Source organism: Babesia bovis, assembly GCF_000165395.2.
Source record: "Babesia bovis T2Bo chromosome 4 map unlocalized Chr4_2, whole genome shotgun sequence".
Classification (NCBI taxonomy): Eukaryota; Apicomplexa; class Aconoidasida; order Piroplasmida; family Babesiidae; genus Babesia; species Babesia bovis.
The window spans coordinates 251,976-278,853 of record NW_026261572.1 but is presented as its reverse complement, the minus strand read 5'-3'; the positions used below and the strand labels follow the sequence as shown (position 1 = coordinate 278,853).

At 42.2% G+C, this 26,878-nt stretch overlaps 14 protein-coding genes across 14 annotated transcripts; 8 read left to right on the top strand and 6 right to left on the bottom strand.

The window, feature by feature from the left end:
* Positions 1 to 50: 50 nt before the first annotated feature.
* On the top strand, positions 51 to 2,954 carry BBOV_IV001190 (putative histidyl-tRNA synthetase). The gene is made up of 3 exons (XM_001609234.2): positions 51 to 1,038; positions 1,074 to 2,637; positions 2,674 to 2,954. The coding sequence occupies exons 1-3, from the start codon at positions 91 to 93 to the stop codon at positions 2,901 to 2,903; spliced, it is 2,742 nt and encodes a 913-aa protein (XP_001609284.1). The 5' UTR covers positions 51 to 90; the 3' UTR covers positions 2,904 to 2,954.
* A 53-nt stretch (positions 2,955 to 3,007) lies between these two features.
* On the top strand, positions 3,008 to 6,761 carry BBOV_IV001180 (uncharacterized protein). Its single transcript, XM_001609233.2, has one exon. It carries the CDS (start codon positions 3,068 to 3,070, stop codon positions 6,689 to 6,691), a length of 3,624 nt encoding a protein of 1,207 aa, XP_001609283.1. The 5' UTR covers positions 3,008 to 3,067; the 3' UTR covers positions 6,692 to 6,761.
* An 89-nt stretch (positions 6,762 to 6,850) lies between these two features.
* BBOV_IV001170 (uncharacterized protein) lies at positions 6,851 to 9,252 on the top strand. Its single transcript, XM_001609232.2, has one exon. It carries the CDS (start codon positions 6,999 to 7,001, stop codon positions 9,246 to 9,248), a length of 2,250 nt encoding a protein of 749 aa, XP_001609282.1. The 5' UTR covers positions 6,851 to 6,998; the 3' UTR covers positions 9,249 to 9,252.
* Positions 8,949 to 10,838, bottom strand: BBOV_IV001160 (WD domain G-beta repeat family protein). The gene is made up of 11 exons (XM_001609231.2): positions 10,688 to 10,838; positions 10,560 to 10,653; positions 10,383 to 10,525; positions 10,290 to 10,345; positions 10,215 to 10,256; positions 10,137 to 10,179; positions 10,017 to 10,099; positions 9,875 to 9,983; positions 9,723 to 9,840; positions 9,389 to 9,688; positions 8,949 to 9,355 (listed from the first exon to the last, which is right to left on the bottom strand). Exons 1-11 carry the CDS (start codon positions 10,801 to 10,803, stop codon positions 9,257 to 9,259), a joined length of 1,203 nt encoding a protein of 400 aa, XP_001609281.1. The 5' UTR covers positions 10,804 to 10,838; the 3' UTR covers positions 8,949 to 9,256.
* Positions 10,839 to 10,914: 76 nt separating this feature from the next.
* On the bottom strand, positions 10,915 to 12,093 carry BBOV_IV001150 (WD domain G-beta repeat family protein). The gene is made up of 2 exons (XM_001609230.2): positions 11,024 to 12,093; positions 10,915 to 10,986 (listed from the first exon to the last, which is right to left on the bottom strand). The coding sequence occupies exons 1-2, from the start codon at positions 12,044 to 12,046 to the stop codon at positions 10,930 to 10,932; spliced, it is 1,080 nt and encodes a 359-aa protein (XP_001609280.1). The 5' UTR covers positions 12,047 to 12,093; the 3' UTR covers positions 10,915 to 10,929.
* Positions 12,015 to 13,320, bottom strand: BBOV_IV001140 (SpoU rRNA Methylase family protein). The gene is made up of 5 exons (XM_001609229.2): positions 13,148 to 13,320; positions 12,606 to 13,113; positions 12,396 to 12,571; positions 12,189 to 12,357; positions 12,015 to 12,152 (listed from the first exon to the last, which is right to left on the bottom strand). Exons 1-5 carry the CDS (start codon positions 13,281 to 13,283, stop codon positions 12,062 to 12,064), a joined length of 1,080 nt encoding a protein of 359 aa, XP_001609279.2. The 5' UTR covers positions 13,284 to 13,320; the 3' UTR covers positions 12,015 to 12,061.
* Positions 13,321 to 13,450: 130 nt separating this feature from the next.
* On the top strand, positions 13,451 to 14,141 carry BBOV_IV001135 (Ribosomal L32p family protein). Its single transcript, XM_051767753.1, has 2 exons — positions 13,451 to 13,876; positions 13,912 to 14,141. The coding sequence occupies exons 1-2, from the start codon at positions 13,598 to 13,600 to the stop codon at positions 14,059 to 14,061; spliced, it is 429 nt and encodes a 142-aa protein (XP_051623606.1). The 5' UTR covers positions 13,451 to 13,597; the 3' UTR covers positions 14,062 to 14,141.
* Positions 14,142 to 14,299: 158 nt separating this feature from the next.
* BBOV_IV001130 (Inner membrane complex family protein) lies at positions 14,300 to 15,172 on the top strand. The gene is made up of 3 exons (XM_001609228.1): positions 14,300 to 14,513; positions 14,555 to 14,963; positions 15,000 to 15,172. Exons 1-3 carry the CDS (start codon positions 14,352 to 14,354, stop codon positions 15,038 to 15,040), a joined length of 612 nt encoding a protein of 203 aa, XP_001609278.1. The 5' UTR covers positions 14,300 to 14,351; the 3' UTR covers positions 15,041 to 15,172.
* A 161-nt stretch (positions 15,173 to 15,333) lies between these two features.
* BBOV_IV001120 (GTP-ase activating domain containing protein) lies at positions 15,334 to 16,560 on the bottom strand. The gene is made up of 6 exons (XM_001609227.2): positions 16,289 to 16,560; positions 16,160 to 16,254; positions 16,036 to 16,124; positions 15,854 to 16,001; positions 15,525 to 15,819; positions 15,334 to 15,485 (listed from the first exon to the last, which is right to left on the bottom strand). Exons 1-6 carry the CDS (start codon positions 16,496 to 16,498, stop codon positions 15,387 to 15,389), a joined length of 936 nt encoding a protein of 311 aa, XP_001609277.1. The 5' UTR covers positions 16,499 to 16,560; the 3' UTR covers positions 15,334 to 15,386.
* Positions 16,561 to 16,723: 163 nt separating this feature from the next.
* On the top strand, positions 16,724 to 17,404 carry BBOV_IV001110 (uncharacterized protein). The gene has a single exon (XM_001609226.2). The coding sequence runs from the start codon at positions 16,774 to 16,776 to the stop codon at positions 17,374 to 17,376; it is 603 nt and encodes a 200-aa protein (XP_001609276.2). The 5' UTR covers positions 16,724 to 16,773; the 3' UTR covers positions 17,377 to 17,404.
* A 73-nt stretch (positions 17,405 to 17,477) lies between these two features.
* Positions 17,478 to 19,071, bottom strand: BBOV_IV001100 (uncharacterized protein). Its single transcript, XM_001609225.2, has 3 exons — positions 18,352 to 19,071; positions 18,209 to 18,317; positions 17,478 to 18,171 (listed from the first exon to the last, which is right to left on the bottom strand). Exons 1-3 carry the CDS (start codon positions 19,013 to 19,015, stop codon positions 17,562 to 17,564), a joined length of 1,383 nt encoding a protein of 460 aa, XP_001609275.1. The 5' UTR covers positions 19,016 to 19,071; the 3' UTR covers positions 17,478 to 17,561.
* A 489-nt stretch (positions 19,072 to 19,560) lies between these two features.
* Positions 19,561 to 21,014, top strand: BBOV_IV001090 (uncharacterized protein). Its single transcript, XM_001609224.2, has one exon. It carries the CDS (start codon positions 19,856 to 19,858, stop codon positions 20,975 to 20,977), a length of 1,122 nt encoding a protein of 373 aa, XP_001609274.1. The 5' UTR covers positions 19,561 to 19,855; the 3' UTR covers positions 20,978 to 21,014.
* On the bottom strand, positions 20,948 to 23,945 carry BBOV_IV001080 (cleavage stimulation factor subunit family protein). The gene is made up of 7 exons (XM_001609223.1): positions 23,724 to 23,945; positions 23,401 to 23,643; positions 23,238 to 23,363; positions 23,053 to 23,202; positions 22,597 to 23,017; positions 21,164 to 22,560; positions 20,948 to 21,130 (listed from the first exon to the last, which is right to left on the bottom strand). Exons 1-7 carry the CDS (start codon positions 23,910 to 23,912, stop codon positions 20,981 to 20,983), a joined length of 2,676 nt encoding a protein of 891 aa, XP_001609273.1. The 5' UTR covers positions 23,913 to 23,945; the 3' UTR covers positions 20,948 to 20,980.
* An 833-nt stretch (positions 23,946 to 24,778) lies between these two features.
* Positions 24,779 to 26,770, top strand: BBOV_IV001070 (Thioredoxin family protein). The gene is made up of 4 exons (XM_001609222.1): positions 24,779 to 25,019; positions 25,107 to 25,262; positions 25,298 to 25,903; positions 25,940 to 26,770. The coding sequence occupies exons 1-4, from the start codon at positions 24,915 to 24,917 to the stop codon at positions 26,666 to 26,668; spliced, it is 1,596 nt and encodes a 531-aa protein (XP_001609272.1). The 5' UTR covers positions 24,779 to 24,914; the 3' UTR covers positions 26,669 to 26,770.
* Positions 26,771 to 26,878: the final 108 nt, after the last annotated feature.

Here is a 26,878-nt window from a genome sequence, read left to right as displayed (position 1 = left end):
CCAGGTGCGACACACATTCGAAGCACAGAATCACTATTTCAGGATACATCACCCTATAGATACAATTTGTTACTCTATAACTTAATCGCAATGGCTAAGGTAGTATTAAACGCGGTCCGAGTCCTTTCTATGGACGAAATATGCTCAGTAGCGCTGTCTAGGCGTGTTGTGGTATTGGACCCAGAGTTAGCACGGTCACTCGGGATAACTGATCTCACAAGTGGCTCTAGAGCCCCTGGCACATGTAAATCGTCAGGAAGCTTCCTGGATAGACTAATCTGCTGCGCCCTGCTTCACAGGGCGCTGAGGCGCCGCTTTGGCAACAGTGGCACATTGGTATCCAAGTTTGTCAATGCGTTAAACAGCGATTTGCTGTGCTTGGATAACTATGGCCAGCAGCCTGCTGCTTTGAACGATCCACGACTGTTGTGGGCATTATCCAAAGTGGCTGAGATAAGCCCATACGAGTTGAGTGATGAGTTCATTCGCAAAGTTGCAGGTTCATTGGGTATAACGGAAACGGAGTATACCGACCTATGCCATGGGCAGCTTGATTTATTCGCCCGAGTGTCGTTCATATGCCTCATACTGAGTTCATTCTCCAAATTCTCAGACTGTGTAGTAGGGCTCATATGCGAGTCCCTGCGGATACCCACGGCATGCTTCTCGAGTGTTGAATTGCAGAAGTTGCCACATACAGTCACGGTATGCCGGAACCTGGTGTGGCTGACTGAAGACAGCAAGTTGATTTCACCTTCAGCTGAAGTTGACAGGGACCTGCAACTATCACTATCCAGTTATATCATGGCCAACGGAGAGATTGCCGAGCTGTCTAAATCAATTTTACGCATATGCCATGAAATGCTAGTTGGTATCTGCAGCAGTGAGTCCAATGGCATCTCTTTTATGGAGCACTCGTGGTCACTTGCTTTGGACTCACACATTGCCCGCTTGCACCGTTGCATGAAGGTGCTAGCCCAGTGTTACATATCGTTTGTTCCACTGCTGCATCGCAAGTTTAACTCACTTCTTGCCCAGGTAGGTCCCGGCTCCAAGTGTCCATACATCCACAGGCCAAGGACAGTAGCTTGGATATCCAGGTTATAGAGGATACTTACCTAGACCTGTTGGAAAAATTGAAGTTGTCACTCTCTGGTGTGGATAACGCCAAGTCTAGCATTGAAGCTATGGGTGAGCTTCCATCCATATGCAGTGACCTGTCACTGGCATGTGCTTCCTTGTGTACCACCATCTTAAGACTACAGGAGATCCTCAAGAAAAGTGACTCGACGCAACGTAAGGCTGTTTTAGGACACGGTAACATGGGAGTCTACGATTACCTTCTGGAGATACTGGGACCCGGTGTATATGGCATCCAGGCATATAAGCACTTGAATGATTCCTTCGGTATACCGGGAATATTAGACCATGCAACTAGGTTAAATGCTATGCTACTGCCACAGAATAACCAAATTCGCAAACTCAAGGTGCCCAAGGGCACTGTCGATATCTTGCCGGATGATATGCTCGTGAGATCAATAGTAATGGATGCCGTGAAAAGTATATTCAAGCAACATGGTGCCTGCGAGATTGACACACCAGTATTCGAGCTTAGGGAGACCTTAATGGGCAAGTACGGTGAGGACCAGAAGTTAATCTACGATCTAAAGGACACTGGCGGCGAGCAGCTATGCCTCCGGTACGATCTGACCGTGCCATTCGCACGGTTCCTGGGTACCAATAAAATCGAGAAAATGAAACGGTTCCACATTGGCAAGGTGTACCGCCGTGATGAACCACAGATACAACGTGGCCGCTTACGAGAGTTTGTGCAGTGTGACCTCGATTACGCAGGGTCTTACCAATTGATGTTAGCCGATGCCGAGGTAGTCTACATACTGATACGTATCCTGCGAATGCTGTGTACAAGCACATTCGTTATCAAGATAGGGCACCGCGTGATCCTGGATGCTATCATGACCCATTGCGGAGTACCAGCAGAAATGCACCGGACCATATGCAGCTCAATAGACAAGCTGGATAAGGAACCTTGGTCCAATGTACGTGAAGAGATGATAAGCGAGAAAGGTCTGGCAGTATCGGCAGTGGAAAGCCTAAAAGAGTTTGTGGAGATCAAGGGGCCGATATCAACAGTTGTGGAATACCTACGCAACAAAGGACTCGTGGAAGCATCAGGTGCACTTGATGAAATGTTACTGTTAAATCAATACCTAGCCTCATTTGGTGCCAAGGATAGCGAGATTTCATTCGACCTCAGTTTAGCCAGAGGACTGGATTACTACACAGGTGTTATATTTGAAGCGGTTCTAACCGGCACTTCGGTTGGCTCAGTAGGTGCCGGAGGCCGTTATGATGGGCTGATTGGAATGCTTTCAGGGAGGCAAGTGCCCTCCGTTGGAATGTCACTAGGCATCGAGCGCATAATGCGCGTTCTATCGCAAAACAAAGTATCCAGTGATGTAACGGACGTTTTTGTCTGCACAGTGGGTGATGCCACCATGCTGCCAGAACGGCTTCGTATATGCTCACTACTCTGGGATGCAGGAATAGCTGCAGAGTTCCATTACAACCCCCGTGCCAACCTGAAAAAACAACTAGATGCTGCCACGGTTAAACGTAAGTTAGATGGTATATAGGTTCAATACTACCCAGGTGCACAGGTCGCTGTCGTCGTCGGCATGAGCGAGATTTCGGAAGGAACTGTCCGCATTAAGTCACTCAACTATGAAGAAGAAAATATAAAAACGGAAAGCGAGTCTACAGAACGCCCGGAAGATCTCGTCATCGGACGCACTGAAATGGTACACAGCATCAAGCACATATTGGGAAGGCAAGGGAGTAGGCACAACCAACTGACCAAAACAATTATACCAAAAATATAACTTTTGGGTTAATATTAATAAATGTAATTGTGTTGTGCGAGGTGTTATATAGCTCCTCTGGGCATACCATCGGTACGCTGTCGTGAAAGTGCAGAATACCGCAAGCTCGTGCAACGCTATTATATCAATGGTACTTCATATATTCATATAATTTTGTATATAGAATGATCGTAAAATTACGATCATTGTTCATTGTCAGCTTAGTGGCTGCATTCATCGGAGAGCATATTATTAACACCGAAGCATTCCTCGGCATCAACTTTGGCAAGGGAGGAGATTCGGTGTCGCTATTCTTCCATTCAATTCCTTATTTTTTCAGGAAGATTGGATGCTCACCGTGGGTGAGATGCGCTACTAATGATGACATCCGTGAAAACAAGTACGTCTTCGTAGACCTGTTCAGCCGAAGCCATCACCATGCAATCAAACTGGTACATGAAGAAGATGATACCGTCAACAGAAGAAGTAGCATCATCACATATACGATAAATCATGATGACCTGCCAGGGCACTTCCAAGGTGTCACATTCGGTGATGTGTACTACTACCACCAGATGCTACAGGAAGAAGGTGACTACGACGTCAGACACCTAATGACATACCGTGATGAACTAAATCGTTTCTGTGTTTACATCGAGTCTTTTGATGAAACTGGAAACCGCCACTCCATGAGACTGTACCGTGAAAAGAGAAGAGCATGGTGGCTAAAGGAAGTTGCATCCGAAGGTAATGTTATGACTGAAACATGGAATGAATTCCTGTCGTACTTCGGTTACGCAACGGATAAACCGCAGATACAGCATAAGCTGAATATCAAGGAGTCCAATTGCCCTCAGGGTATGGTCAACCACAAGTCCTCGACATATGATCTTATATACAACACTAATCCAGGTGGTGGACTCAAGTTTATTGGAGAAGTGGTATTCCGTAGCATGCCGTTAGCCATAGCTGATACCGTTACTGATTTGTATGTATGGAGGTACTTCAAAGGTGAACGTGACAACATCACATATGTAGTTGTAGCCGAGATTTACTACTGGTATTCGCACCTTACCTACTTCAGATGTACATCACCAAAGGATGCACAGTATGAAGAAGTAGATTCATTCGCCGCTGAAGAAGCTACCGAAGCGTTACCTGTGATGACCTATGCAATGCCAGAGTATAATATCCATCCGGTTACACTACAGTATGATTTTGGTGAAGATACATCACACCCATATATACAAGATATGACGTATGTAGCATACCCGCAGTCGAAGCACTTTGTACTGCGTCCTACGGGAACGGGAAACTTCAAGTTAATCAAGAAAGTAGAGGTACATGGTAAACACAATGATCTGAACTTGACGGTCGAAAATGGAAATAACCACACCTACGTCGCCTTCACTCACCTGGATGCAGAATCTACACAAGAGATCAGTTTAGCGTCAGTGTCGATCACCACCGCAGCCATAGCTACAGGGCATATTGCCATGTCAGCGTCAGTCAACCCCAAGAGCTTGATTGGCGACAGACATACAATGTCCATCCTGATGAACCAAATACCCACGCAGTACCTCAGGTTGGAACCTAACAAGGCAGCATTGATCAAACCGGCAATTGACTTTGACCTATTCTCACACAACGAAGCAGAGGTGCAGGCAGCAAAGTTCCGCACAGGTGTCACGTTCTACACGCCTAACATGTTAGGCGCCACGGAGTTCAAAAAGATTCGTGAAAACGGAAAAGATATAGTTGAACTTGGAAGATCTTTCAATACCCAGGTCTTCTTCATAGAAAATGGCAAAAAGAACATGGTGGCAGTTTTCGAAGGTGGCGCTGAGTCATCAAAGCTCTATGATGTTAGTGACCACAGCGAAGTCACCAATGTCAATGCCAAGTTCAAGTGCTTTAAGGACCATGGGCTGCTGGATCTAGACAACTTGGCCAAACAAAAGGCAAACACCGAGGTAAACGCAGTAATACTAAACCTAAATGACCCCGTACTGAACAACCATATCGAAATTATGACAATCTCAACCAATGTAGTTATATACCTGCCAGTGTCACCCAGAATACGCATAGGAGCCATTCTGTGGAATAAACATCAAATGGATATCGACGAGGAAGCTAACGCAATCATTACCGTAATCAACAATGGAGTTAAGAACTATTTGCTCGTGGATTCATATTACCAAAAGAGTAGCCTGATCAAGAGACAGCTGTACCACATGGAAATACTACCAGATAGCAACAGACTGCGTCTAGTCAGCCAGGCTAATTGTAACTGTGAATCAGGTGGACTGGATGCAGTGCACCACCTGCTCTCACTGTCGTGGTACCAGCTAATAGCACAGGCGCTACCACTGCACGCAGATTTCCAAGATGTTCGTGTGGGTAAAGCAGAATACAGCTACCACAAACTCATAATGACCTACATGCCACATGGACACAACTTTACATTGGGTAACCTAGATGTAAAAGGTAAAAAGTTTGAAACTACCGATGGACATCGTTGGAGACAAGTGCACAGACAACAGGAAAATGAAGAAAATACACAGTACTATGTCTACACAATGACACCCAAGGGTATTGAAGAAATTGTTATAGACAAAGATGGAGCAGTCAAAACAAAGGAAACAACCAACTTCAGAAGAGTTATTATACCCAAGGTATCAGGATCATTCACAACGCTATTTGTGGATGACATGGAACAAGGTGATGTCAAAAGCTCAGTGTCTAAAATCGGTGATGTCAAAGTTACCGTGGCAAAATTAGAGGCCACATCATCAGGATTCAATCCAATTGTATTCGGAAAACATGAAATAGTATTCTCACCCAACGAAAAGTGTTGCAAAGTTACAATCTCGGAACAACCAAACGGGCTGCGCGAAATTACCGCAGATGTGGCAAAGCCACAGGGTGAAACTGCCGTTGTTACCTTCAGGGAAAATGCACCAGGAAGTGGCCTGTTCACTGTGGATAAAGAAAGTACAAAACTGCCATTCTTTGTGGATACCAATGAACCCATCAATAAAATAGGAATGTATTTCAGTAGATTGGATACGCTCGACTTCAACAAGGGTCATTTCCCGCATTACGTACGATACCTGACACTCAACAAGTACAGCATGTACTTCACCGGAAGCACAATGCATACAGGATTAAATATCAGCTTCGGAGCGTTCAACATCACGCTGCCACCAGCAGATGAAGGATTCCACATTTGGGTACGATACCAGTCACCAAATGTAGAAATCGCCACACTCTATATGCAATACCATACCGGTGACGGTACGGAGACAACGTTCTATACTATAGAAGATGCCAAAAAGGCAAAAGCAATCAGAAGACCAACAGAAGCAAACTGTAACTGGGGACCGCTAAGTAACCTGGAGTTCCACCTTGTAAACCATACGCTGCTAAGACATGCATACAATGTACACGAACTGGTGGGATTGGAAGTCAATATCGACAGCGGAGAATTCAACCCCAATGTCATCACAATGAAAGTAGATGCCCAAACCACATTGTACACCACCCTTGCATCGTCGGGGACAATCATCGGGGATGTCGTGTACAAGCACACCGTCATACGCGGAGGGCAAAAAGAAATTGTCAAACACGTTTACGTCTCGCAGGCCATCAAAGAAGATATACTACTCATAGTCACACGAAATATCAAAGGAGTGGATGTGCAGGCCTACAAGTTCGGATCTAACAACTCATTCGATACCATCGAATTGTCAGCAGTGCCGGCACAGGAACACCTCGCACTGAGCCAGCTAATTAGCCACCTACACTAAGGTGTATTGTAGACAGAAAATTAAGTCTTGTATTAATATTGTTATAAAAACTAATTATACAAATCCTAGCACGTCGTGACCTCCAAAGTCACTTTGGCAATGGTGCGTTGTGAGGGCGCGTCATAACACAGGCGTGGTGAATACTAACCCGAACAAAAACGTAACCTAAACATGCGCTATTAATGGACCTAAATAATAGTTCGTGTACATATACGGTGACATGAATATGTTAACTGAAGCGTTCTAGCAGCGTTTCAGGAACTCCTAATAGCCGCGTCATCAAATATCGAAATTAGGAAACCCTAAAATGAAGGGATTAGGAGCATATATCATCGTACTATTTTGTGCGAATTTCGCACAGAAGATATTTGCATTCACAGCAGAATGTGACCTAGGAATACTCCATCACCAACCTGCGCTATTCAACTCACCACGAGATGTAGTAGTCGATCTGTTAGACCTCAAGCCCGCAGATTACCTCAAGGGTGTATCCGTAACGAGACATGGTGATAACATGGTATTATATGGGTTTGATGACGCAAAATTGCGCGGAACATCCATTACCCTGATCATGGGAAACCAAAGACTGTACGTCATGCCACAAGCACATAATCTGCAGGTAAAATGGAGTGAAAACATGACGACAACAGAAATAATAATAACCTATGAAATTGGAGGTAGTACATTTAAAAGATACTACCATGAAGAGCCATTCTCTACCATCTCCAGTTTCTTCTGGTCACGCATGTTCTCACCAGATACAGCTGTACTGAAAATAAAGGCTCCAAGCAAAACTAAAGCCACAGGGCAAAGTGGCGCAACAACAAACGCAAATGCACAATATGAAACTCCACTGGATTACGCCAACGCGTTCATACAACAATGGAATGAAGCACTGGAGTCATTCTGGTCCATGGTAATACCGACCAATGAACACAGGCGTCGTGAAGCGTCTGCCGAGGACTCTGATGATGAAGGAAGCGGGTCATGTGAACCAACGTCTGTCGTAGAATTGTCAGACGCAACCACATATGCCCGAATTGCCAAATCACAATCCTGGAGACGTATGAAGGTCGATAAACTAATGTGTGTGACGTTCGATAACATAGAAGCCAGGTGGAATGGAATGCTATTCCATAAAATCAAAATACCAGTGCCCAGGCAATCCACAGAGTTCACAGTGTGTTTCGATGCAGGAGAAAAACAAACTAAGATCGTAATTGTATCAGCATTGGTAGACGGTGTATGGGTTGAGTCATACTATGCTGTACAGGGAGTTGGAACCGAAGAAGTGCAACTGAGACTAGTAGATGCAGAGGAACACTTTGCATACTACCCAGGATTGCCCAGCAGAGATAGAGCAGGAGAGTGCGTACACGGAGGAGAAGGATTCACACTGCATATTAACTCACAATTGGGAAAAGACTCACCACTAGAAAAATATGAAAATAGAGCTACTAAAGTATTCAGATACAAAGAAGGAGAAGATGTGGAATGCAACTGTGCCACCTATGTGGAGGGAGTTAGGTTCGGAGATATAGAACACTCTATACCCAAGAATAGGTCTTTTGTACTGCTAGTAGTCTCCAACCCTTGCGTAGCAAACCATTACGTTACACTGGTCACACGCAATGGAAATAGCTACAGTATCGACAGGTGGAACAGCGCTACGGGTAATGAATACAGGCCAGTTAAACTCAAAGATACCCAGATGGTGGCACAAGCATTATCCGAAATATCATACGTGTTCATGAACAGAAATCAACATGGACGCCTGGATATCGGACAGTTCAATACGCAATCCATCAATGGAGATATCATATGCCTACCCGAAAGCGATGACAAACAAAAGAATGCAGGAAAAATATGTAAACCACTGGAGGAACTGCCTAATACAGAAATTATACTGAAAAGACCACAAATGTTGGTACTCAAATATAAAGCAAGTGCACCAAAGGGATTCCTAATCATTGGATCATCTATTATCGAACTGGATAACAAAAATGCAGGAAATGATATCGACATCTACCTTGATAAGTCAGGAGATAAACCAATGACCGTTCTGCTCTCAGACGGTTCTAACGTGAAGGCCTTGAGGGAAACAACCAAAGGATCGCTCGAGTTCACAGAAACCACAAATAACATTATCAATGTACAAGATGGAGCTAGATTAATAGATGTTGATCTAGAAGAACCAGATATATCGTCACTGGGACTCAAGTGGGATCGCAACTTTGTAGAAAATGTATACGTTATGAAGCCCATTGAACACCCAGATGTAGCCATAGGGTCCGTGCTGTTCAAGAACTGCAGAGTGTTACCGAAAATTGGTGCGGGATTCACATTTGTAATTGCACCCACCAGCAAAAAACCACCTGTGGCGGTTATTTTCGCACCCAAGAGTGAACACAAGCATGCTGCTATAATGGTTAGACGTATAACCATCAACGGAGAAGCCGGATGCGCAGTAGAAGCACTCGCATACCAACCATCGCCATTCGGTGCAGAAGACCTACAAAGAGCAAACTTCGACACACTATTCAGAGCAAAAGAATAACTATTTAATCATGTAGATCCGTCGTCCTCCTCGTCAGAGTAACTAACAACATTGTCAGATATCTGCCATAATTGTAGACCGTAGTCGCCACCAACAGATGCAATAAACTGCAAAGTGTAAATAATGTAAAGTAGACATACCGCCTCAGTAGTAACCGCATTGCTCCAACAAAAATCAAATACCTGGTCGTCGTGACCAGTGTGAGTGAATATCAACTCCTTAGGGTCACTGTCATCCTCAGCGTCGTCACCGCCGTCATCAACCTCAAAGTCACTATGAACCGCCTCAAGGTCAAATATACGCACACAACCGTCCTCAGCAGCACTGCCAAGCAAAGTGGGACATAAACCATTCACCTGAAGACGAATTATAGGTGAGCCGTGAGCCTTAATCTCGTGAATAGGCTGGTCAAGACGACGGTAATCCCAAATGTGGATTGTCTGCAATATTGGATATCATATAACAATGACTTACACCAATAGTAGATCCAGTAAAAAACAAATCAGGGTTAAGGTAATGGTTAGTCAAGGCATTTATAGCACCAGAAACCGCAGCAGTCTTAGCAACGGGTTCCGGACTGTTGAAGTCAAGACTGTAACAAGTAAAACCCTAAAGAACCAACATACACCAATACGTGACCCCCGTCAGACGATACCAAACACCTGCGCTCGTGATCCAAAAACTCTATCGAGTTTAACAACTCATGGTATTGGAAGTTGTAAGTCAGGCGCCCAGCTAATGAATATGAGACTCTACATAACAGCCTACCATCAACGTCCCAAATGTTGACTATACAGTCCTCAGAACATGAACCAAGAATAGGTTCGTTTTTGTGAAATGATAGACCATACCTATAGGAAATATCCAAAAACATAATCAAAGACATACCCGTCCTTTTCATGGTCCTTAAAAGTTAATATAGGAACCATTTCTGTTACAATCTAGTAATGAAGAAAATAGACATACCAGGCTTCTCAGTAATGCTACTGCCAATGTCATAAAGGTAAACTGAGGAATATCAAGATTATCATATAAACCAACCATCACGAGACTTAGCAGCCAATAAGCACTTGTCACCATAACGATGAGATCTTAAACTAAGAAGCACTGAAAGATACAAAACCTGGGCACTACCTATTGATGTCGCATCCCAGTGATCCCTTGGATACAGATTGGTACATAGGCTCACGGAAACCAGGTAAAGGGAATCCTTCGTAATCAACACATTTACTGTAACGACGAATGTCATTCTTAATCGGCTCTGAAGGAAGAGCAACCTAAAGTATCCATAAAAACAAAATGGAACCATACCTCTATGACATATATAGATGTCCTATCGTCAGGGTCACCCTGAAAACCACAAGCAATGTGCTGAAATGATATACCGCCCACATTCTCACGAGACCTAAAACATATTAACAAACAATCAACAGACGTACCATGGAAGTGATGGAAGGAAGTCAACAGACAAAGGCTGGTGAGGTAAACTGATACAACTTATAAAGTTATATAACACCTGAGTGTTAACAACCCAATTACGACGCTCCTCATCCATTATAAACAAAAAGAATATATATACAACATAAAATAAGTATTAACCATCGCCGCACGCACACACGACAACAACGTTGTACATGAATTAAGTACACATTGAATTATAATGTGACGAAAAATAAATATGTTAACGACGACCGCCGCCAACAGTCTTAGGACGAGGCTTGAAATCTTCACTACGTAACTGCATACAGCATGATACCAAAAACAACTGGACTCACCTGCATCACACCAATCTGTCTACGAGTCTTCATAAGTAAATCCTGGTTGTAACCCTTGTACCAGTCATAACTAGTCGCATAAGCCAATATAGTAGTGTCAGAATGCAGCTTCACGTCAACAACGGGAGCGTCAACGTTGTTAAACTGCTTCAAACGAGATCGATTGTCCTTGTCCCAAATAACAAAGTTACCGTCACCACCACCAGTGACAAAGGTACCATGGTTATTGTGAAAGTCAATGGCGTTCACAGAATATATCTGGCCACCCTTGTTCTGAAGTTCTTGACGATGACACTTGAAAGTAAAAGTAGAATCGCGATTCACCTCCACAAAGTGCTTCACAACCGCACGACCACCAATCGAACTGTATATAAATCCACCCTTGTCAGTTAGATTGGGGAATAACGATATAGAACGAATCTGACACCTTAGTGTAGAATCGAACATAACACGGTTCTTAGCATGCTGAATGTCATCAAGGTTCCAAACAAATATCTTTCCATTATGGCAACCGGCACATGCCACATTAGGACGAAAATGAAATGCAAAAATCTTAGCATCGACATTGTCAAACCATACAGGCATACTCTGACGACCGTCCCATAAACAAACACGGCCGTCCCAACTAGCAGTCAGTAAAGCATTGTACTTCTGAACCCAATAAATACTAGTCACAGGCTTGTCATGACGAGCTACAAGAACACCAGTAGCGTTACGACTCGCAAGGTCATAAGCCATGACAGTGTTGGAACAACCACCAGCAAAAAACTTTGTATTGTCATCAGAAAAACAACTCGTCAATATAGGAGCCTCCTGACGATATAAAACCACACAGTCAGATGTAAGAGTGTTGCCAATGTTAGGACTTATGCGCCAAAGACGAACCGTCTTGTCCCAACTGCCCGCTGAAAGCAGTAACGGATTAGATGAATGGCTCCATCTAATATGCGATATAGAGTCATCAGGAATACCAGTGAGAAAGTGAGTCTTAGGGTCGTCCGTAGAAGAACGAGAATACGCCATCGTTAACCTAATGAACTAAACACGGCACTGAAGTTGATGTACCAATATGGCACCAGCAATAGAAACATTCAAAGAATTGACTAATGGATGCATAGGAAGTAATATCCTGCAGATATATGCTGTATATGAATATAAAAATTACCTCTTGGCGAATTTTAAAACCTCGGGACTGGGACCAGAAGACTCATTACACAAAATGATACACAGACCACCAGATATATCAATTGATCCTATATCATCACCCTCAAGATGACCTACAACCGGAGTTAAATTATTGGCCTTGCAAAATCTCCGAAGTGATTTGAAGTCACCTATGGAAATTGACACGAAAACCCAAAGTATAACCCACCACGCTGATATGGTAACTTAAATTGTAGACCACCAGTAACCTGAGTTACTTTCCAGTCAAACGGATCAGCAGTGCCACGAAGGTAATATATACCATCAACGTTCAGCCCAATGGCAATACGAATTATGTTACCCACGTTCTGTGGATAACGGATATTATCCAAAGCTATCACGACCCTGTAAAGAATGGATAGAAAGGATTATAACCAACCTTGGATTAGAAGGTATGCTAGGATTGGGAATGGTAACCTCAGCTATACTGTCAGAAGTAGTACTCGTGCCCCGTAAACAATAACGAAGCAAATGACGATCCAATAATTGAATACGCCCAAATCTTGAACGAAGTGATGAATCACCCAATATCAACTCAACAAGTGATTTACGAGTAGTGAAAATATTACCAAATACACAATCAGTGTGCCTTAACATATGAAGAATGACGTCACCAGACGTTACCAAACGAGTGTCCTGATGTTTACGATATGATGAATTAACCCTCAAACGCCAAAGATGCTTAATAATCGCATTTTTACGAGATGGTGTAGCTACACAAAGCGGATTGGGATGAAATATACTTAAAGTAGTTGCACTAAAAGGACGAATCTTACGTAAACGTAAGGGTTTTACCTCGGACACGGCACTTGATTTATCAGTAACCGGAACTACGTCACATTCCAACCAACTAGGTAAAATGGACCTCGAAACAACGTCACCAGTAACTAAAATAGATATAACATACACAATAAAACCAACCTGGTTTATCCTTAGCCACAACTTGCGAACCTTTGCTAGACAAAACTATAACAGAAGTGCTACTGGAACTACCACGATTAGATATAACATATATATGACGCGGAAACTCAGCCACAAAACGCCGTCCGGCAAACATGCCGTGGTCTAGATAATATCAGACCTTCTAGTGTGTTAAGATAATTGTTTTAATAGTGAATCCATTAAAAATAGAACATTTAATAACGCCAGTAACCCATCTACAGTGTGCGCGCCTGATGCTATGGAATCCTTACCAACATAGGTGTAACACATAATATCATCACACTAAGTCTGGAATATATCTAAACATTAAATATGTAAATATAGACAATATAGCGCCTTGGTTACAGGAATTGGAACCTACCATCGGATTGCGTGCCTACGCGGATAATACCAACGTATTTACTAACTACACAGAACTATCAAGAATACATGGTTTTCAAAATATGCCAAGTCATCATAGGATTATGGATGTACATCTCAGTAAGGGTGCCAGGGATATCATACCATAAAAACAACGTATCGGCGATTTGTCTTAAATCAACAATAACTAGAGTGCCCACTTTTATCGCAACAAGATATACATATGGAAATACAATAGAAAATAGAATATTTCAACTTAACGCTGTACCGAAAAAGAAACCATCAAAGAGAAGAACCAGAATTAGAAAAACAGCATGGATGAAAAGATTCCCCAATAATTGGAAAAGGGTAAGTGTATAATACAGAATGTCATAACATTGCAGCCCATGATGTTGGATATACTCGACATTACAAAGTACACAGATGGAACATTAACCAAGTCACGCACTACACGAGAAAATTGGTTAAATCTACCAAACACCTCATTGGATGGTGAGCATTTTTTGACAAGGGAAATTAGACCAACATGGTGAAATTGTAACGTACTACAGTCTGACACACGTGGACATGGAAGGTTGTGCCTTCCACGGCATGTGACCTTGAATAATACAGTTAACCAGAAAACATAGAGCAGTTTAATTCATGACATCTTTCTATATCTATTCGACACACCGATATTAAAATGGAATTATAAAAAATACATCATGCCTGCACAGTGCGGTGCGGTGCCCCCCTTCCATAAATGTCGTGGAGAATCACTAACTTTTATTATACACACCTATCTATTTCACTTTCAACTTTAGTTTTTTATATTGTGTAAAAGATGGCCTTCTTCGAGTGCTGCGCTAGTGGTAACGCCACCTCTGAGACACCCAAGTACAACGTTGACGCCCACCGTCGCGTTCTTATGGAAGCCGGTGTCAGCCCCGATGCCGTACAGACTATTGATGTCGGACACTACCAAATCTTGGAACCAGTAACACAGGTTAGTGGAAGAACACACATTGTAACCATCTATTCCTGCAGACCAAGATCGTAGAAATCCAAAAGGAAATCATTGATGAAAAAATCATTGAAGTACCCGAAATCCAATACGTCGACAAAATTGTTGAAGTAGAAGTACCGGTTGTAAAATACAAGCCTGTGTACAAGAAGAAGGAAGTTGTCGTCGAAAAACACAGACACGTACCACGCATCATCTACGAAGACAAGATCGTTGAGGTCCCACAAATCAAATACGTTGAAAAGGAAGTTGAAGTACCACAAATTGTCGTCAAGGAAAAGATTGTCGAGGAACCCAAGATCATGATTGTCGAGCGCGTTATCCCCGTTCTCAGGGTCAAAAAGGCTGATCACGCCACTGACATCGACAACGCCGGTGAAGAATTCCTTGACGAAAAGGTCAGCGGTGTTACATACGTCGAAGCTGAAGGAGGTAAGCCAATGTATAAACTGATATATATGAACGCAGTTGACGCCCGCGCTGATATGGCCTGCTGCGCCACCAGATAATCTATAAATACTACATGCAACATGGGAAAATTATCTCGCCAATAACAGTTGCAAATGTGTAAATCAGGCTGAAATAGCTACTCTCACATTAACATCAATCTATGCTTGTACATTAAATTCTAAATATACGTAACCGCTGCCTAGCAAGAGGCGGTGCATATATGTAACTGAATAGGGGTATATTACCTGGCCATATATTTGCTAGTTTCTATGTAACAACCAACACGGTGACCTAATTGATCACCATCAAGACATACCATTACATTGATAATAGCATTATACATCTGCCAGTGTCTTACATTACATGCTATAACGATTTAACAGTGCTTGGTTATATGAAGCACATTCAAATTAAATCGTTGGTAGAATGCTTCTGAGACTCCAACTTGCTGCTCAAAGAAGTAAAATTAAAATCAAACAAGTCCTCTTGCACACAGCTTGGAGTCTGTTATGATGTAATAATGGGAACTGTGAAAACACCTACATTCTGTTGGTACGAAGTATTCTTAAAACCAATCTGAGTAGGATTGTCAAACATTTTTGATATACAATCCTTCGCAGCCTCAATCTTTGTTTCAGCCAATTTACTAGAATCAAAGCTACTGCTGGAACCAACTGTATGTATCATGTTGTCAAAGGAGTTAGCATTGGCAGCATTGGCAGAAGCAGTGGGCCAAAAATCACCCGACCATTTAGGGGCTGTACCAGAATCCGGAAAAGCATCAAATGGAGTGTTCTGAACCGTAGCAGTACCAAACAAATCCTCAGATACAGGTGTACTGTAAAGTATGGATCAGCACTAATGTAACATACGGTCGATTTTTATTAGTACCATGGAAATCTGGACCAGGGTTGCTAAAAGCAGAGTCGAAACCGTCCTTAGGAGCACGCTCAAGAGATGAAGTTTGTGGACGAGATACGGGAACCGCACCGCGTGATATTACCTCACGAGGATTGTAACCTATAACCATATATGAACAAAGGAATATACCTACCCTTCGCTAACAATATATATGGCTCTTCTACACCGTCCATAGCATAAATCTTGCGCTCATATTTGTTACGAATCCAAATCTCCATGTCCCTGGTTAATGTCCATTATATACAACGGAAACATACCTAGGCGATGTGTTGGCATTAGGTTTCGGTACACGAGCTGGCAACTTGTACAAGTAATACTGATTCGCTAAATCATTGCCAACCTCAAGCAGAACCTAAAAGAAATGCATAATCAAAAATATTACATACCTTGGTCCACTCAGGCCGCAAATTATCAAGAGTAAGCGATTTAACCTGTGATATGTGCACACCCAGCATACGATGAACACCAGAACAGTTTATACAAAGTAACACCCCAATGTTGACGCTAGCCCAGCGAGGAGATGAACATCCGCAATCGGCGCAGACATTGTTGCCCTCAATGGAACAAATACGCCCTGCTACCGCACTGCCAAACATCACGGCTATTATTAAACTAGGATTTAATATACAAGTTCAAGGAATCCCGTGAAATATCTATTGCACAACAACATTTGCCAAGGTGTGTCAATCCATCGACACAGTCGGGTACACAAAAACCAGACGCAAGATGAACTCTATGTTCATCCACAATGTAGAAGCAAAATTCACTATGGATACAACCGTGGTTTCCTATAAAAGGAATTCGTGATTATTATCCCGCAAAGAAGGTTGTCATTGACAATCGAAAATGATATTCCAACACATTCGAATAAATGACAATGGCAAACAATAACACGTACTTTGGACAGACGTCTACAAGTGATGGTAACACAAAACAATGTTTTTACCGACCTAAACGTGATCTATATACTCCAAGAGAAAAGATATGCAAAGGAAATAATATTAAGAGTATTATACCAGAATGGCCATATGCCAACCAATCCACAGAACAAGAATCGCTACTAGGAAATGCATTTCCATGGCAAAGAAAATGGTATCTGAAATTCGTACCACCAAAAAGCTCAGAGGAATTACAAATAGGACAGTATTTGAAATATGATGGTCCACTATTAGAACACTTTATCGCAGATAGCCAGGATAAGCAAATGACACAAGAAACATTAAACTCAACTTCAATATCAGCACTAAAAAGTATGGCAAGCAAAATATTGTCAGGAATGACACAAGACACACTTTCAGCAAATTCATATAGACTAGCATGTGAAAGTAAATCAGGATCACAAGGACGCGAACGTGAAGGAAGTACAGTTTCATCACATCTACGCATGCCAGAGAACCAAGGAGGAGAAAAACGTTCAATCCTGGCTTCGTATACCTTAGATAAAAATAAGAGTCACAAAAAGAGTAAGCCATAACACTAACATGGGTGACACTAAGATCTCGATTTAAAATTAAACAGGCCTCTAAAGGTAACATATATCCTAACCACAACATAGAGTTTATATATACAATTAACTGCGTTGAGTATTGCAAATTATACATTGCCCTAGTAATCCAGAATGGCCATTTCATAATTGCGATCATGCGATATTGAAATTCACTAGGCAACTTGTACCTCGTTGGGTGTATGCTTTATCAACACATTTTTAACACCCGTGTGAGATGCGACTACAGTGTTCAGAGTCTCCACAAGGTCAGTGATGGTAGTTTTCAATATCTCAAGAGCCTTCTTAGGATCCATCTCCGGTTCTGCCCGAGATTCCTTTTTAGCCGATCCATTCTCATCCGGCTCCTCGGCATCGTCCTCCTCCCCTTCATGCTCGTCGTCGTTCATCGTATAGTCATCAGCGTCATTGGAAACCTCGTCGTCATCGATACCATATGAATCATCGTCATCATCTACCTGAGAAAACCGGTGGCCAGGAACACGGTTTGAGTCATTGTGTAACTGTAAGAAACCTTCACCAGATACGTCATCCGGAGCGGTTTCATCTTGCACCGATTGAGAACTCTCATCAGGCTGTCCTGACGAATCGTCCCCCGATGATTTACCGTCGTCAACTTGGATGTTCAAATCGGGATTGGGTGACCTGAGTTGTGAATGTCTATAACCGTCAACGATGTACTCCAGCTTATTCAACGATTGGTATATGGCCTGAGGGGTGGCTAAGTCGCCAACCTCGCCAACAGGCAAGTTCTTGTATCGTGCCCTGAGTAGATTGTGTAAAACACAAAACATTAACTTACCGCTGATATAAATTCGTTACGGCGATGCGTAAGGCCACCAAAGGATCCTCTTCTTCCTTGGGTTTGTCGCTGCTACCGTGAGTTGTATTAGTAATGATAATATTCCCCTCTGGATAGCATTAAAAAAGGTATTTTAAACGTACCTCCACTCTTCGGTACAGATGTAGTGGTTACATCAGTAACGCTAGTGGTATTCAGTGCGTCGGCTTCCGAAGCAGCAGCATTCTGTTCGCTAATATCACTATCCCGCTTCATATGGTTAGACTGAGATACCATATCATGCATCACTGCATCACGGGCACTGGTACCTACGGGGTTATTAACACCCAACTTTGCTGCTCTATCATCGTCAGATGGGAACATTGTCCCCCTGTCAATGGAACTATCCATATTAGCCCCTTGATAGGGCGATTCCATAGCAACGTGGCTGCTCTCATCACTAGGCTTTGTACCATGCTCTTGCTGTGCATCCGTGCCAACGGCCATCCCCGGATTCTCAACCATGCTTCGGTTGTCAACAGATGGTTCCTCGTGGCTCTCCGGATTGTCGCTACTTGCCGATTTACCAGCATGGTCTGGTGTATCAGTAGGCGTATTACCAGAGTCCTGGTCTTGGAATTCCTTTTGAGATTCTACATCTCGATCTCCAGAGCCCTCACCAGCATCAGCTCTATTGTCTTGGTCATCCGGGTCAACGTCCCGATCATCTTGACGTAGGTGTTCATCACTTTCCGACATCAATTTCTGATTTAACTCCAAAAAGTGCTCATTGCGACGATTATGATGCTTTCCGCATACACCAGACATACACCAACCACTTTTACCTGAAGGTAATGCAACAGCAACTACATTAACCACAACACTAACAACTACTGCTCCTAACAAAGAGCGGTAGATGTGCGATTTAGCCATGTGTGATGTTGTACACCTTTACACAGAGGAATGCTGTCTTATCATCGCACACTAACAACACATACGCAAAGAGTAATTATTAAAATGTTAACACAATATTAATATAACCGTAGTTTACAACTGCCAAATATTCTATGCATTGACAAAGAGTTTAGCCAATATATATCACTCGATGTCGTTTTTGCTGTGGTGTGCACATTCCAATTCCTACACATATATAGCCCGTAACAATACCCGAAAATATGTATTGCACAGTATTCGCTACTTATAACGGTGGTAACAATTAATAGAAACACTATAGCTTCAATTCATTGAGGTGTGTATTAATGACTCGTCATAAGGGCAATAGCAACGGAAGTACGACATTACACCATAAAAACATAAGAAATGCGTATCTAAAGTAATACTTTTTATAAACGCAGAAGAGAAGTACTTTCATGGTCCTTATAAAATAGGCCAGTGTCCTAAATATGATATAACAACATATTAACAGGCTTACGATAACGCCAGTATAACCCTGTTGATGAGACGCTAAACGTTTGTTTGATGTATGGAGTATATTTTTTATAAACGTTCAACACATTAAATAATAATATTTATCGAATCTTCCTATAGTTACACCTTTGATTATGCTAGGGGTAAGACAAATGTCATGAAAACGCAAATGTATGGTAAAGTATAACCAAATATGGCCATCTGACCAGTTTTAATCTGGTCAGTTGTACTGTGCTATCAATGGAGTTCTTGGCAATCGCACTGGTAGCCCCGGCAGTAGCGAGGCTCCAAACACATGGAAGACAGCCCTTTACTCTACGCAATAACAATGGCGATTTTGTTTACTCTAGACATGAAGGCAATATTCCCGAATGCTTCATTGGATGCCATAGCTCGCCACATTCTATCCAAAGAAGATATTATAGTGGCGTGAAACCAAAAAGAAGGGGATATCATCTAGGAGCCGATACTGGAACCAAGCCCAGAGGACCACTAACAATAACTAGCAATCATGGATTATTAGGTCGATTTTGGAAAAAACTAAAGGGGTTTTTCGTAAACGCAAAGAAGAAAGGTTCACGTATAGGTAATGATAAAAGTAAATTACCAATCCAAACTGTGAGGCAATTGCCTACAATGGGATTAGGTATTCCGGTGTCTATAGTCGAAAATGAATTGGATAGTACTGAGGAAGCTTCGCCATATATGCAACTTGTGCATACATCACCTTCAAACATTATTGCACAATTCGTAGATCAGGCACCATCTAGAGTCAAGGAAGCAGTGAAAAGCACAGTAGGGGCATTGGTAGGATCCATATATAGGTATTGTCTGGAAACTACCATGATTACAACAACAGAAAGGATAGCTTCACTAGTCCAAAGTATGCAAATGACCGGATATATGCTATGGAACGCTGAATGCAGATGCTGTCTATCGCAGCAATTACAAAACGACGTAGCACAATCACTGGTAAAAGACGTTATCACGGATGAATATGCCAGCCCGGGGCTACAGCTGAAAGAACAATTGCCGAATCACTCCAATAGAGAAGGGCTATTATGGTACATCAAAAATATGCCAAATGAAACAGCCAATGCTCTGCTAGATAATATAACAACTGATGTCATGGACGCAATGCAAAAGTCAGTGGATATAGTAGTAGAATCACTCATAGGTATGGTAACGTCACAAAAACCGACGCCCATGGGACCACAGAACACGGGTGTCATTCCAAAAATTATAATACAACAAACTGGATCGTCATGCGTACAGTTGTGCTTTTGGCAACTGGCACTAGGCTACTGCCTTAGGCAACAGGAAGCTAAACTAGAATTGCAAAGAACACTTAATGATAGTTAATAGCTAAATAGCTATCTTGCGCTTCTTAGATTCATTCCTTGCCTTATGAGATGAGTCATCAGTACCTACATGGGAATCCACGTACTGCAAAACCGAAAATAACCCAATGTTAGGGTCCTTTGTGTCCTTTTCGACAAACGAGTCCAAATTTGGCTGAGAATTGTCATGGCACTTCCATAGACTTACCTCAAATAGATGGTCATTACCTGACGCAGCATTCCTAAGGTGTAGCAGTTGATTCACAGGCAAAGGCACATATTCTTTCAGAGGCATATGAGAAAAGTCAGTGTCCTCAAGAGACTTCAACAAATAGTCCACAGCCTCATTGCTACCGTACATCTTCGGAAAACTGCTCGTAGACAGTGGGACAGGTAAAACCCTCATGAGGTCAAACAGAACCTTCGGAGGAGTAGCAACAGCGTCAATGGCACGACCTTTCTCAGGCAATACAGGCCTCCGGCTACCATGCAATGTGGCCATGGTTTCCAAAATGCTAGAATTACCAGGGTCAAGAGGAGTCATTAATGTAACATCAGGGCGAACAATGGAAAGACGCGGGTGGTGCTGACCACTATCAACGGTGGAACGGTGCATAAAGTTAGAGGGACTTGCCTGCTTCTCATCTGATGAAGATGGCCTGGATGTGGCATCATCGGAACTAAAGGATATTTGGTCAACTCCCAAAGCAAATATGGGATCAAGGTCATCATAATCAATGCCACCACAGAACAGACGCTGACGTAACTCAACCACACTGTTCATGTCCTCAGTAGCTACACGCTTACTGGAGTCCATGTGTGTTTTAATAAAGGCAGCACCAATGTCACCAAACAACTGTCTAACTGAACTTGGTACACCACGATTGGACTTCTCAGCAAACGTATCCAGACCAACCTCTGTGGCAATACGGCTCTGGACATATAAAGACTGAACCTGTGTAAATTGGGATTTCGACCCGTAGAAATATTCAACATGGAGCCAAAAATGCCATAGTTGCATCTTGTCTGAAGCTGAAAGCTTACATTTGTTCTCACCAACCACTGTCGCGCCAGCCAAAAGCTGAGACAACAGAACACGCGCATCGACCATGAGGCCCATGTTAAGTAAAAACCTTAGGTGCAGAATGGTGTAATGCATGTCAAATGGCATAATATGCTGAGCCTCGTTCAATATGCCAACGGCAGCGGTAACGTCTCGGAAACAGCGGACTTCAGTGTCAGCGGCATACCAATAAAGCTCCCAACTAAGCAAATCGGATTTGGTCAAAATCATCTGCAAGTCTTCACGCCATTTAGTGCGACCATGGTTACGTCGCACGTAATTAAGATAATGGATGAGGTTCATAGGAAGTACAGAAACACCAGAACCAGCTCCATCGAACTGTAATATCTGCCGAAGGTGAGACGCCTCTTTGTCAACGTCACCCTCATCAGCTACCTTAAGTCCAGGGTCAATGAGACGCTTGAACTCGGTAACAGCCTCCTCAGACCTTCCAGATTCATCGAAGAATGCTGCAAGGATGAAATGCATCTTCACGTCATCATTAAGGAAGTGTGATAGTGCCAATTTCAATTCAGTTATACCTAAGGATATATATGCGTACTATCACTAGAGCTTACCTCTATCCGGTTGACCATTCGCTAATAAAAATTGGAAGTACATAAACCATAGGCGAGAAGCAAAGACATGAGGTGTAAGGGCGGCACGAAATGTATATGCGATTCTGTCAACCACCTCTTCAGACGATAAATTCAGCGGGTTAGTCTCCTCATATTGGATAATTTCAATCCAAAAACCAAGATCATGGTCACGCTCATACGATGGTTCATCAGTTAATTGACGTTTGCAAGCAGGCTTAGCAGGATATACCTTCTTGTACATTAAAGACAGCTTGTCGTATACCTTCATAGAAACGTCGTATACTGCCTTACCATCGGTCAAAAGCTTTGTGCACAAGACGGTAGCCGTGCTTACTGCGTTCTCAAAAATAGAGTAACCATCCCAAGCATGCTTAAGGTTGTTGGTGGGTGTTTTCAACCACTGTAAAATGACATTTACTAAAACAATAAACATACACGTTGGAAGGCCTTTCTAATGTGATTTACATCACTATATAGCTGTACATATGTCTGCTCCTTCTTATCTAAAGAATTAATGCCGCGGAACACAATCTGTTCAGCCTCAGATGGGTATAATGGTCCCCCGCCACTAGATACAATGGATTCCTTAATCAGATAAGATACAACGACAAGTAACATACCGATGTAAAGAGGTTAGGTAATAAACCGGTGTGAATATTTTGCTCCATGAGTTTACAGTTATAAATCTTAACCAAAATCGTTATCAACTCCTTCCATAAAGCATCAGACCTTAGATCCAACCCAACCTATAAGTAACATAATCAAATGAATAACATGAAGTACCTTGTCCACTGCGGTGAATAAAGCTGCGATATACTCATGTACAGAAGCCATGTGATACAAAAATTTGAGATAGCACGTGTAAAGTGTGTAATCATTACTCTTCTTTATCGCTTCACTATACACCTCGAAAGCTTGTCGAGTGCGTTTGTGGAAAAGGTGGTACAGAGCACAACGGTGGTAAACTTTCCAAAAATTTGGAAACATAGAACACGCTTCAACAAGTAATTCTCCATCTTTAGCCACCTGCAATGTACATTAGATGCTTTATAGACAACTGATACATTAAAATTTCTGAGTTATCAGACTACGTGCGCGACGCTTACCTTGATATGGTTATACCAAAGGGTGTCATCATCAATCGACTCAAGCAACAATGCCTTACCAGGTTCATCCTTCGGTTTATTACCGCTCAAAACAGCAGGAAGTAACGAAGAGGAACCATGGAGAATGGAAGGTAGTAACTTGTTGGCCGTTACAACCTTGACCTGATGCGTATTTGGATCCTCCACCATTGCTTCCGTCTGTATTACAACAGGGATATTACCCTGTTTATGCGACAAAACGCCAAATAGAACTAATAATAATCCTGGATGATGCGGCGACCTTCCATGGATGGACATGACACTCCACAACCCGTCGCGCGCTAATAAAGTAATCACATTGAATGTGTTGTTTTTTAATCTGTTATATATGTTAATGTGTTAATATTTTGCCGTTTCCATTACTAATAAAACACACTTTTCCTGGTTAATAAATTAACGCCGCGGATTCTCGTTCCAATGAATGCTGATTTCAAAATACTAACATCATGAATATTGACGTATGTGTATGTCTGCCAGATATTTTTAAGACTACATACCGTGTAAATCAGAGCCAAGACGATTCACTACGTATATGACAAACTTAATCCATGAGACATGAGCCTACATGTTATATCATGGGTATATACATAAGTTGTATCATAATATGTTTAAATATTAAGGCTGCGGTGTAATTAGAATGAGTAAAAAAGCTATTATCGATGAAAATTGGCAAAATTGCCATGAGTGGAAAAGGCATTTGAAGAAATGACCAGCCATAATAATTGAACATATCATATTTGGTGTTACGTGGACATATATTTTTAAAAGGTATAAGTCCCCCTCCATAGGCATCTATAATTCTAAAGACAGTTATCAGAATCCGTTATGCGATAATGGAAAGGTATAACATTAGTAACGTCGCAACTTTCGTTGTTTTGCAAATCACATCCAAAATATAATTGTCCAAAATATTATATATACATCTAACAGAGTTGTCAATTAAATATAGTGCTTTTGATCTGTCGCTCCCAGTTGGGCATCACGATAGTGTCGTTGTGTTATCTCCATAAGCCTATCGCACACATATCATCAGACGCCGGTTTAGGCAGTGGAAGGCTCTAAGGTATTAAGAAGATATAAAGCCTCAGAATAGAGGCTGAGGTCTCTTATTTTCTTATTCCACGCATACTGTTACACACCTAGATTGCTACAATGAAGAGGCTAACCTCTTTGTTATTGCCAATTGCTAGCTGGCTACTGGCAACGAAATGGGCAAATGTGATTGTTAATGCTTATCTTGTTATCCCAGACCCGCCGGTAAGTTGGTATTCAGTTATTACCCCGGATTCCTATTCGCGTGTCTGGGACCTAACCCTTTTGGTGGATATATTCATATGAATGCAGATTGCTGAACAATTGACGGATGATACATACGATGATTTCCTTAAGAGTACGGACAAGACCGCCATTGTATTCGCATACCCTTCAGCTGCAGTCTTTGGACATGCCAGTCTCAGCGAGTTCGCAATGGTTTCAAAGATGCTGGAGGGTAACCCTAAGGTATATTGATTAAAGCAAATGTTAACAGTTTACAGTGTAAATTGGGTATATACCAAATCAATTTGACAATCAACTCGCCCGTTGAATCTATGAAATCTACCTTAAGCTACCTTAAAGATGGAGAGTTGGTATACATGCCGGGAGATGTTAACAAAGTAGCTCTCATTATGGCCTGGATTACAAAGGAACGTATTTGTGATCCGCGTCTACAGTCAATTGAATCAACGCGTTATTATCTGCGTGCACTTGAACCGGGATATGTCAACTCTTTGTTGATTATGCAGGAAGACCACACTGATGAGAAGCTGGCAAACAACATTTACGACATTATTTTGGAGAGTGGGTACAATATGGGTTTCATGATTGCAAACAAAAATGATCTTGTTCATTATGCATACAAGATGCATAGACTCAGTGAAGAGTCCATCATGCCTTTGGCATTGATGGTTACCAGAAATACACCTCTGCAACACCCTATCAAGTTTTTGTGGCATAACCTGTATAATTTGGACAAAGTTCGTACTTTCTTGGACAAGGAATTGGTACCTCCGGTGCACTGCACCAACTCATTCATGTTGGACGATGTTATGGCAATGAACAAAACCATGATCTACTTGTTCACCAAGGACCCTAATTTGGATGTAAGTTCATGCAGTCTATTATAAATCTATTCATAGGAATATATTGATGTGGATTGGCTTAAAAAGTTTGCTCTAGAGAACAACGACAAATTCGTATTTATCCACTCAAAAGGTGATGATACTGTTGAAGAAAGGTTGAACTCACTACTAGTTATTGATAGCGACTACGTGGAAACGGCCGTGCGCGCTTTCGAAATTCACCCTGGAAAAAATGAATTCGTTAAGTTCAGACCACTCGATGACCATGATAATCTCATCACTGAACCACATTTGGTCAAGTTCATCAATGACATGCGCGATGGGAAAATCAGGCATTTTGTGAAATCCGAAATGCCAATTCCGGAACGTATAGATGTAGGACACGTGAAGACCATTGTTGGGGAAGATTTCCACCGCAGGGTTATCGACTCCGAAAAGGATGTTTTGATATTGTTCTTTTCACCTTGGTGTGGACACTGTCACCACGCAAAACGCGTGTTCAGAGACCTTGGTCGCCGCGTGAAGGGTATGGAATCAGTTGTTGTGGCCAAGTTTGACGCTTACAACAACGAAGTTGAAAACACAACCGTATCAGAATTCCCTACTGTCGTTCTCTATCCTCATGGAGCTAAACATCAGCCGATACAGTACACTGGTAAGATTGTCATGGAAGACCTTGCCCACTTCCTGGAAACCGAATGCAAGAAAAGTACAATTAGCTCACATGCAATCAAGAGGCGTGAAGTCGATCAAGAGCAGCTATTCGAGAGGCACTCCGAGCTGTGAAACTTTAGTATCATACTCGATGCGTCACTCAGCAAAACACATACATCTCATGCATAGGTGTAAAACACCATGCTGTTTATAGTGTAACATATACTGAAAATAATTACATCTACATTTGTAGTTATAGTGCCATGGTTCCGTGAACTGTGTGGCATTAGTTCTCACATATATGTGGACGTCACGGCATGGGCTTTGTATCTACCTCCTATC

What these genes read in the sequence shown, in the direction of transcription:
- BBOV_IV001190 (XM_001609234.2), top strand. Translation starts at nt 91, where the DNA reads ATGGCTAAGGTAGTATTAAACGCGGTCCGAGTCCTTTCTATGGACGAA. An exon ending in TTAACTCACTTCTTGCCCAG is followed by an intron (nt 1,039 to 1,073) that starts GTAGGTCCCGGC and finishes ATACATCCACAG; the next exon opens with GCCAAGGACAGTAGCTTGGA. An exon ending in AGATGCTGCCACGGTTAAAC is followed by an intron (nt 2,638 to 2,673) that starts GTAAGTTAGATG and finishes AATACTACCCAG; the next exon opens with GTGCACAGGTCGCTGTCGTC.
- BBOV_IV001180 (XM_001609233.2), top strand. Translation starts at nt 3,068, where the DNA reads ATGATCGTAAAATTACGATCATTGTTCATTGTCAGCTTAGTGGCTGCA.
- BBOV_IV001170 (XM_001609232.2), top strand. Translation starts at nt 6,999, where the DNA reads ATGAAGGGATTAGGAGCATATATCATCGTACTATTTTGTGCGAATTTC.
- BBOV_IV001160 (XM_001609231.2), bottom strand. Translation starts at nt 10,803, where the DNA reads ATGGATGAGGAGCGTCGTAATTGGGTTGTTAACACTCAGGTGTTATAT. An exon ending in CATCTATATATGTCATAGAG is followed by an intron (nt 10,526 to 10,559) that starts GTATGGTTCCAT and finishes TGGATACTTTAG; the next exon opens with GTTGCTCTTCCTTCAGAGCC. An exon ending in TAGCATTACTGAGAAGCCTG is followed by an intron (nt 10,180 to 10,214) that starts GTATGTCTATTT and finishes AGATTGTAACAG; the next exon opens with AAATGGTTCCTATATTAACT.
- BBOV_IV001150 (XM_001609230.2), bottom strand. Translation starts at nt 12,046, where the DNA reads ATGGCGTATTCTCGTTCTTCTACGGACGACCCTAAGACTCACTTTCTC. An exon ending in GACAGATTGGTGTGATGCAG is followed by an intron (nt 10,987 to 11,023) that starts GTGAGTCCAGTT and finishes TGCTGTATGCAG; the next exon opens with TTACGTAGTGAAGATTTCAA.
- BBOV_IV001140 (XM_001609229.2), bottom strand. Translation starts at nt 13,283, where the DNA reads ATGTTTGCCGGACGGCGTTTTGTGGCTGAGTTTCCGCGTCATATATAT. An exon ending in TGTGGCTAAGGATAAACCAG is followed by an intron (nt 13,114 to 13,147) that starts GTTGGTTTTATT and finishes TATCTATTTTAG; the next exon opens with TTACTGGTGACGTTGTTTCG. An exon ending in TAAGTTACCATATCAGCGTG is followed by an intron (nt 12,358 to 12,395) that starts GTGGGTTATACT and finishes CAATTTCCATAG; the next exon opens with GTGACTTCAAATCACTTCGG.
- BBOV_IV001135 (XM_051767753.1), top strand. Translation starts at nt 13,598, where the DNA reads ATGGTTTTCAAAATATGCCAAGTCATCATAGGATTATGGATGTACATC. An exon ending in TCCCCAATAATTGGAAAAGG is followed by an intron (nt 13,877 to 13,911) that starts GTAAGTGTATAA and finishes ATAACATTGCAG; the next exon opens with CCCATGATGTTGGATATACT.
- BBOV_IV001130 (XM_001609228.1), top strand. Translation starts at nt 14,352, where the DNA reads ATGGCCTTCTTCGAGTGCTGCGCTAGTGGTAACGCCACCTCTGAGACA. An exon ending in TCTTGGAACCAGTAACACAG is followed by an intron (nt 14,514 to 14,554) that starts GTTAGTGGAAGA and finishes CTATTCCTGCAG; the next exon opens with ACCAAGATCGTAGAAATCCA. An exon ending in ATACGTCGAAGCTGAAGGAG is followed by an intron (nt 14,964 to 14,999) that starts GTAAGCCAATGT and finishes ATATGAACGCAG; the next exon opens with TTGACGCCCGCGCTGATATG.
- BBOV_IV001120 (XM_001609227.2), bottom strand. Translation starts at nt 16,498, where the DNA reads ATGTTTGGCAGTGCGGTAGCAGGGCGTATTTGTTCCATTGAGGGCAAC. An exon ending in TGCGGCCTGAGTGGACCAAG is followed by an intron (nt 16,255 to 16,288) that starts GTATGTAATATT and finishes CATTTCTTTTAG; the next exon opens with GTTCTGCTTGAGGTTGGCAA. An exon ending in ATACTTCGTACCAACAGAAT is followed by an intron (nt 15,486 to 15,524) that starts GTAGGTGTTTTC and finishes ACATCATAACAG; the next exon opens with ACTCCAAGCTGTGTGCAAGA.
- BBOV_IV001110 (XM_001609226.2), top strand. Translation starts at nt 16,774, where the DNA reads ATGACAATGGCAAACAATAACACGTACTTTGGACAGACGTCTACAAGT.
- BBOV_IV001100 (XM_001609225.2), bottom strand. Translation starts at nt 19,015, where the DNA reads ATGTCTGGTGTATGCGGAAAGCATCATAATCGTCGCAATGAGCACTTT. An exon ending in ATCTGTACCGAAGAGTGGAG is followed by an intron (nt 18,318 to 18,351) that starts GTACGTTTAAAA and finishes AATGCTATCCAG; the next exon opens with AGGGGAATATTATCATTACT. An exon ending in GTAACGAATTTATATCAGCG is followed by an intron (nt 18,172 to 18,208) that starts GTAAGTTAATGT and finishes CAATCTACTCAG; the next exon opens with GGCACGATACAAGAACTTGC.
- BBOV_IV001090 (XM_001609224.2), top strand. Translation starts at nt 19,856, where the DNA reads ATGGAGTTCTTGGCAATCGCACTGGTAGCCCCGGCAGTAGCGAGGCTC.
- BBOV_IV001080 (XM_001609223.1), bottom strand. Translation starts at nt 23,912, where the DNA reads ATGGTGGAGGATCCAAATACGCATCAGGTCAAGGTTGTAACGGCCAAC. An exon ending in TACCTAACCTCTTTACATCG is followed by an intron (nt 23,203 to 23,237) that starts GTATGTTACTTG and finishes TATCTGATTAAG; the next exon opens with GAATCCATTGTATCTAGTGG. An exon ending in GAATGGTCAACCGGATAGAG is followed by an intron (nt 22,561 to 22,596) that starts GTAAGCTCTAGT and finishes ATATATCCTTAG; the next exon opens with GTATAACTGAATTGAAATTG.
- BBOV_IV001070 (XM_001609222.1), top strand. Translation starts at nt 24,915, where the DNA reads ATGAAGAGGCTAACCTCTTTGTTATTGCCAATTGCTAGCTGGCTACTG. An exon ending in TGCTGGAGGGTAACCCTAAG is followed by an intron (nt 25,263 to 25,297) that starts GTATATTGATTA and finishes AACAGTTTACAG; the next exon opens with TGTAAATTGGGTATATACCA. An exon ending in CCAAGGACCCTAATTTGGAT is followed by an intron (nt 25,904 to 25,939) that starts GTAAGTTCATGC and finishes ATCTATTCATAG; the next exon opens with GAATATATTGATGTGGATTG.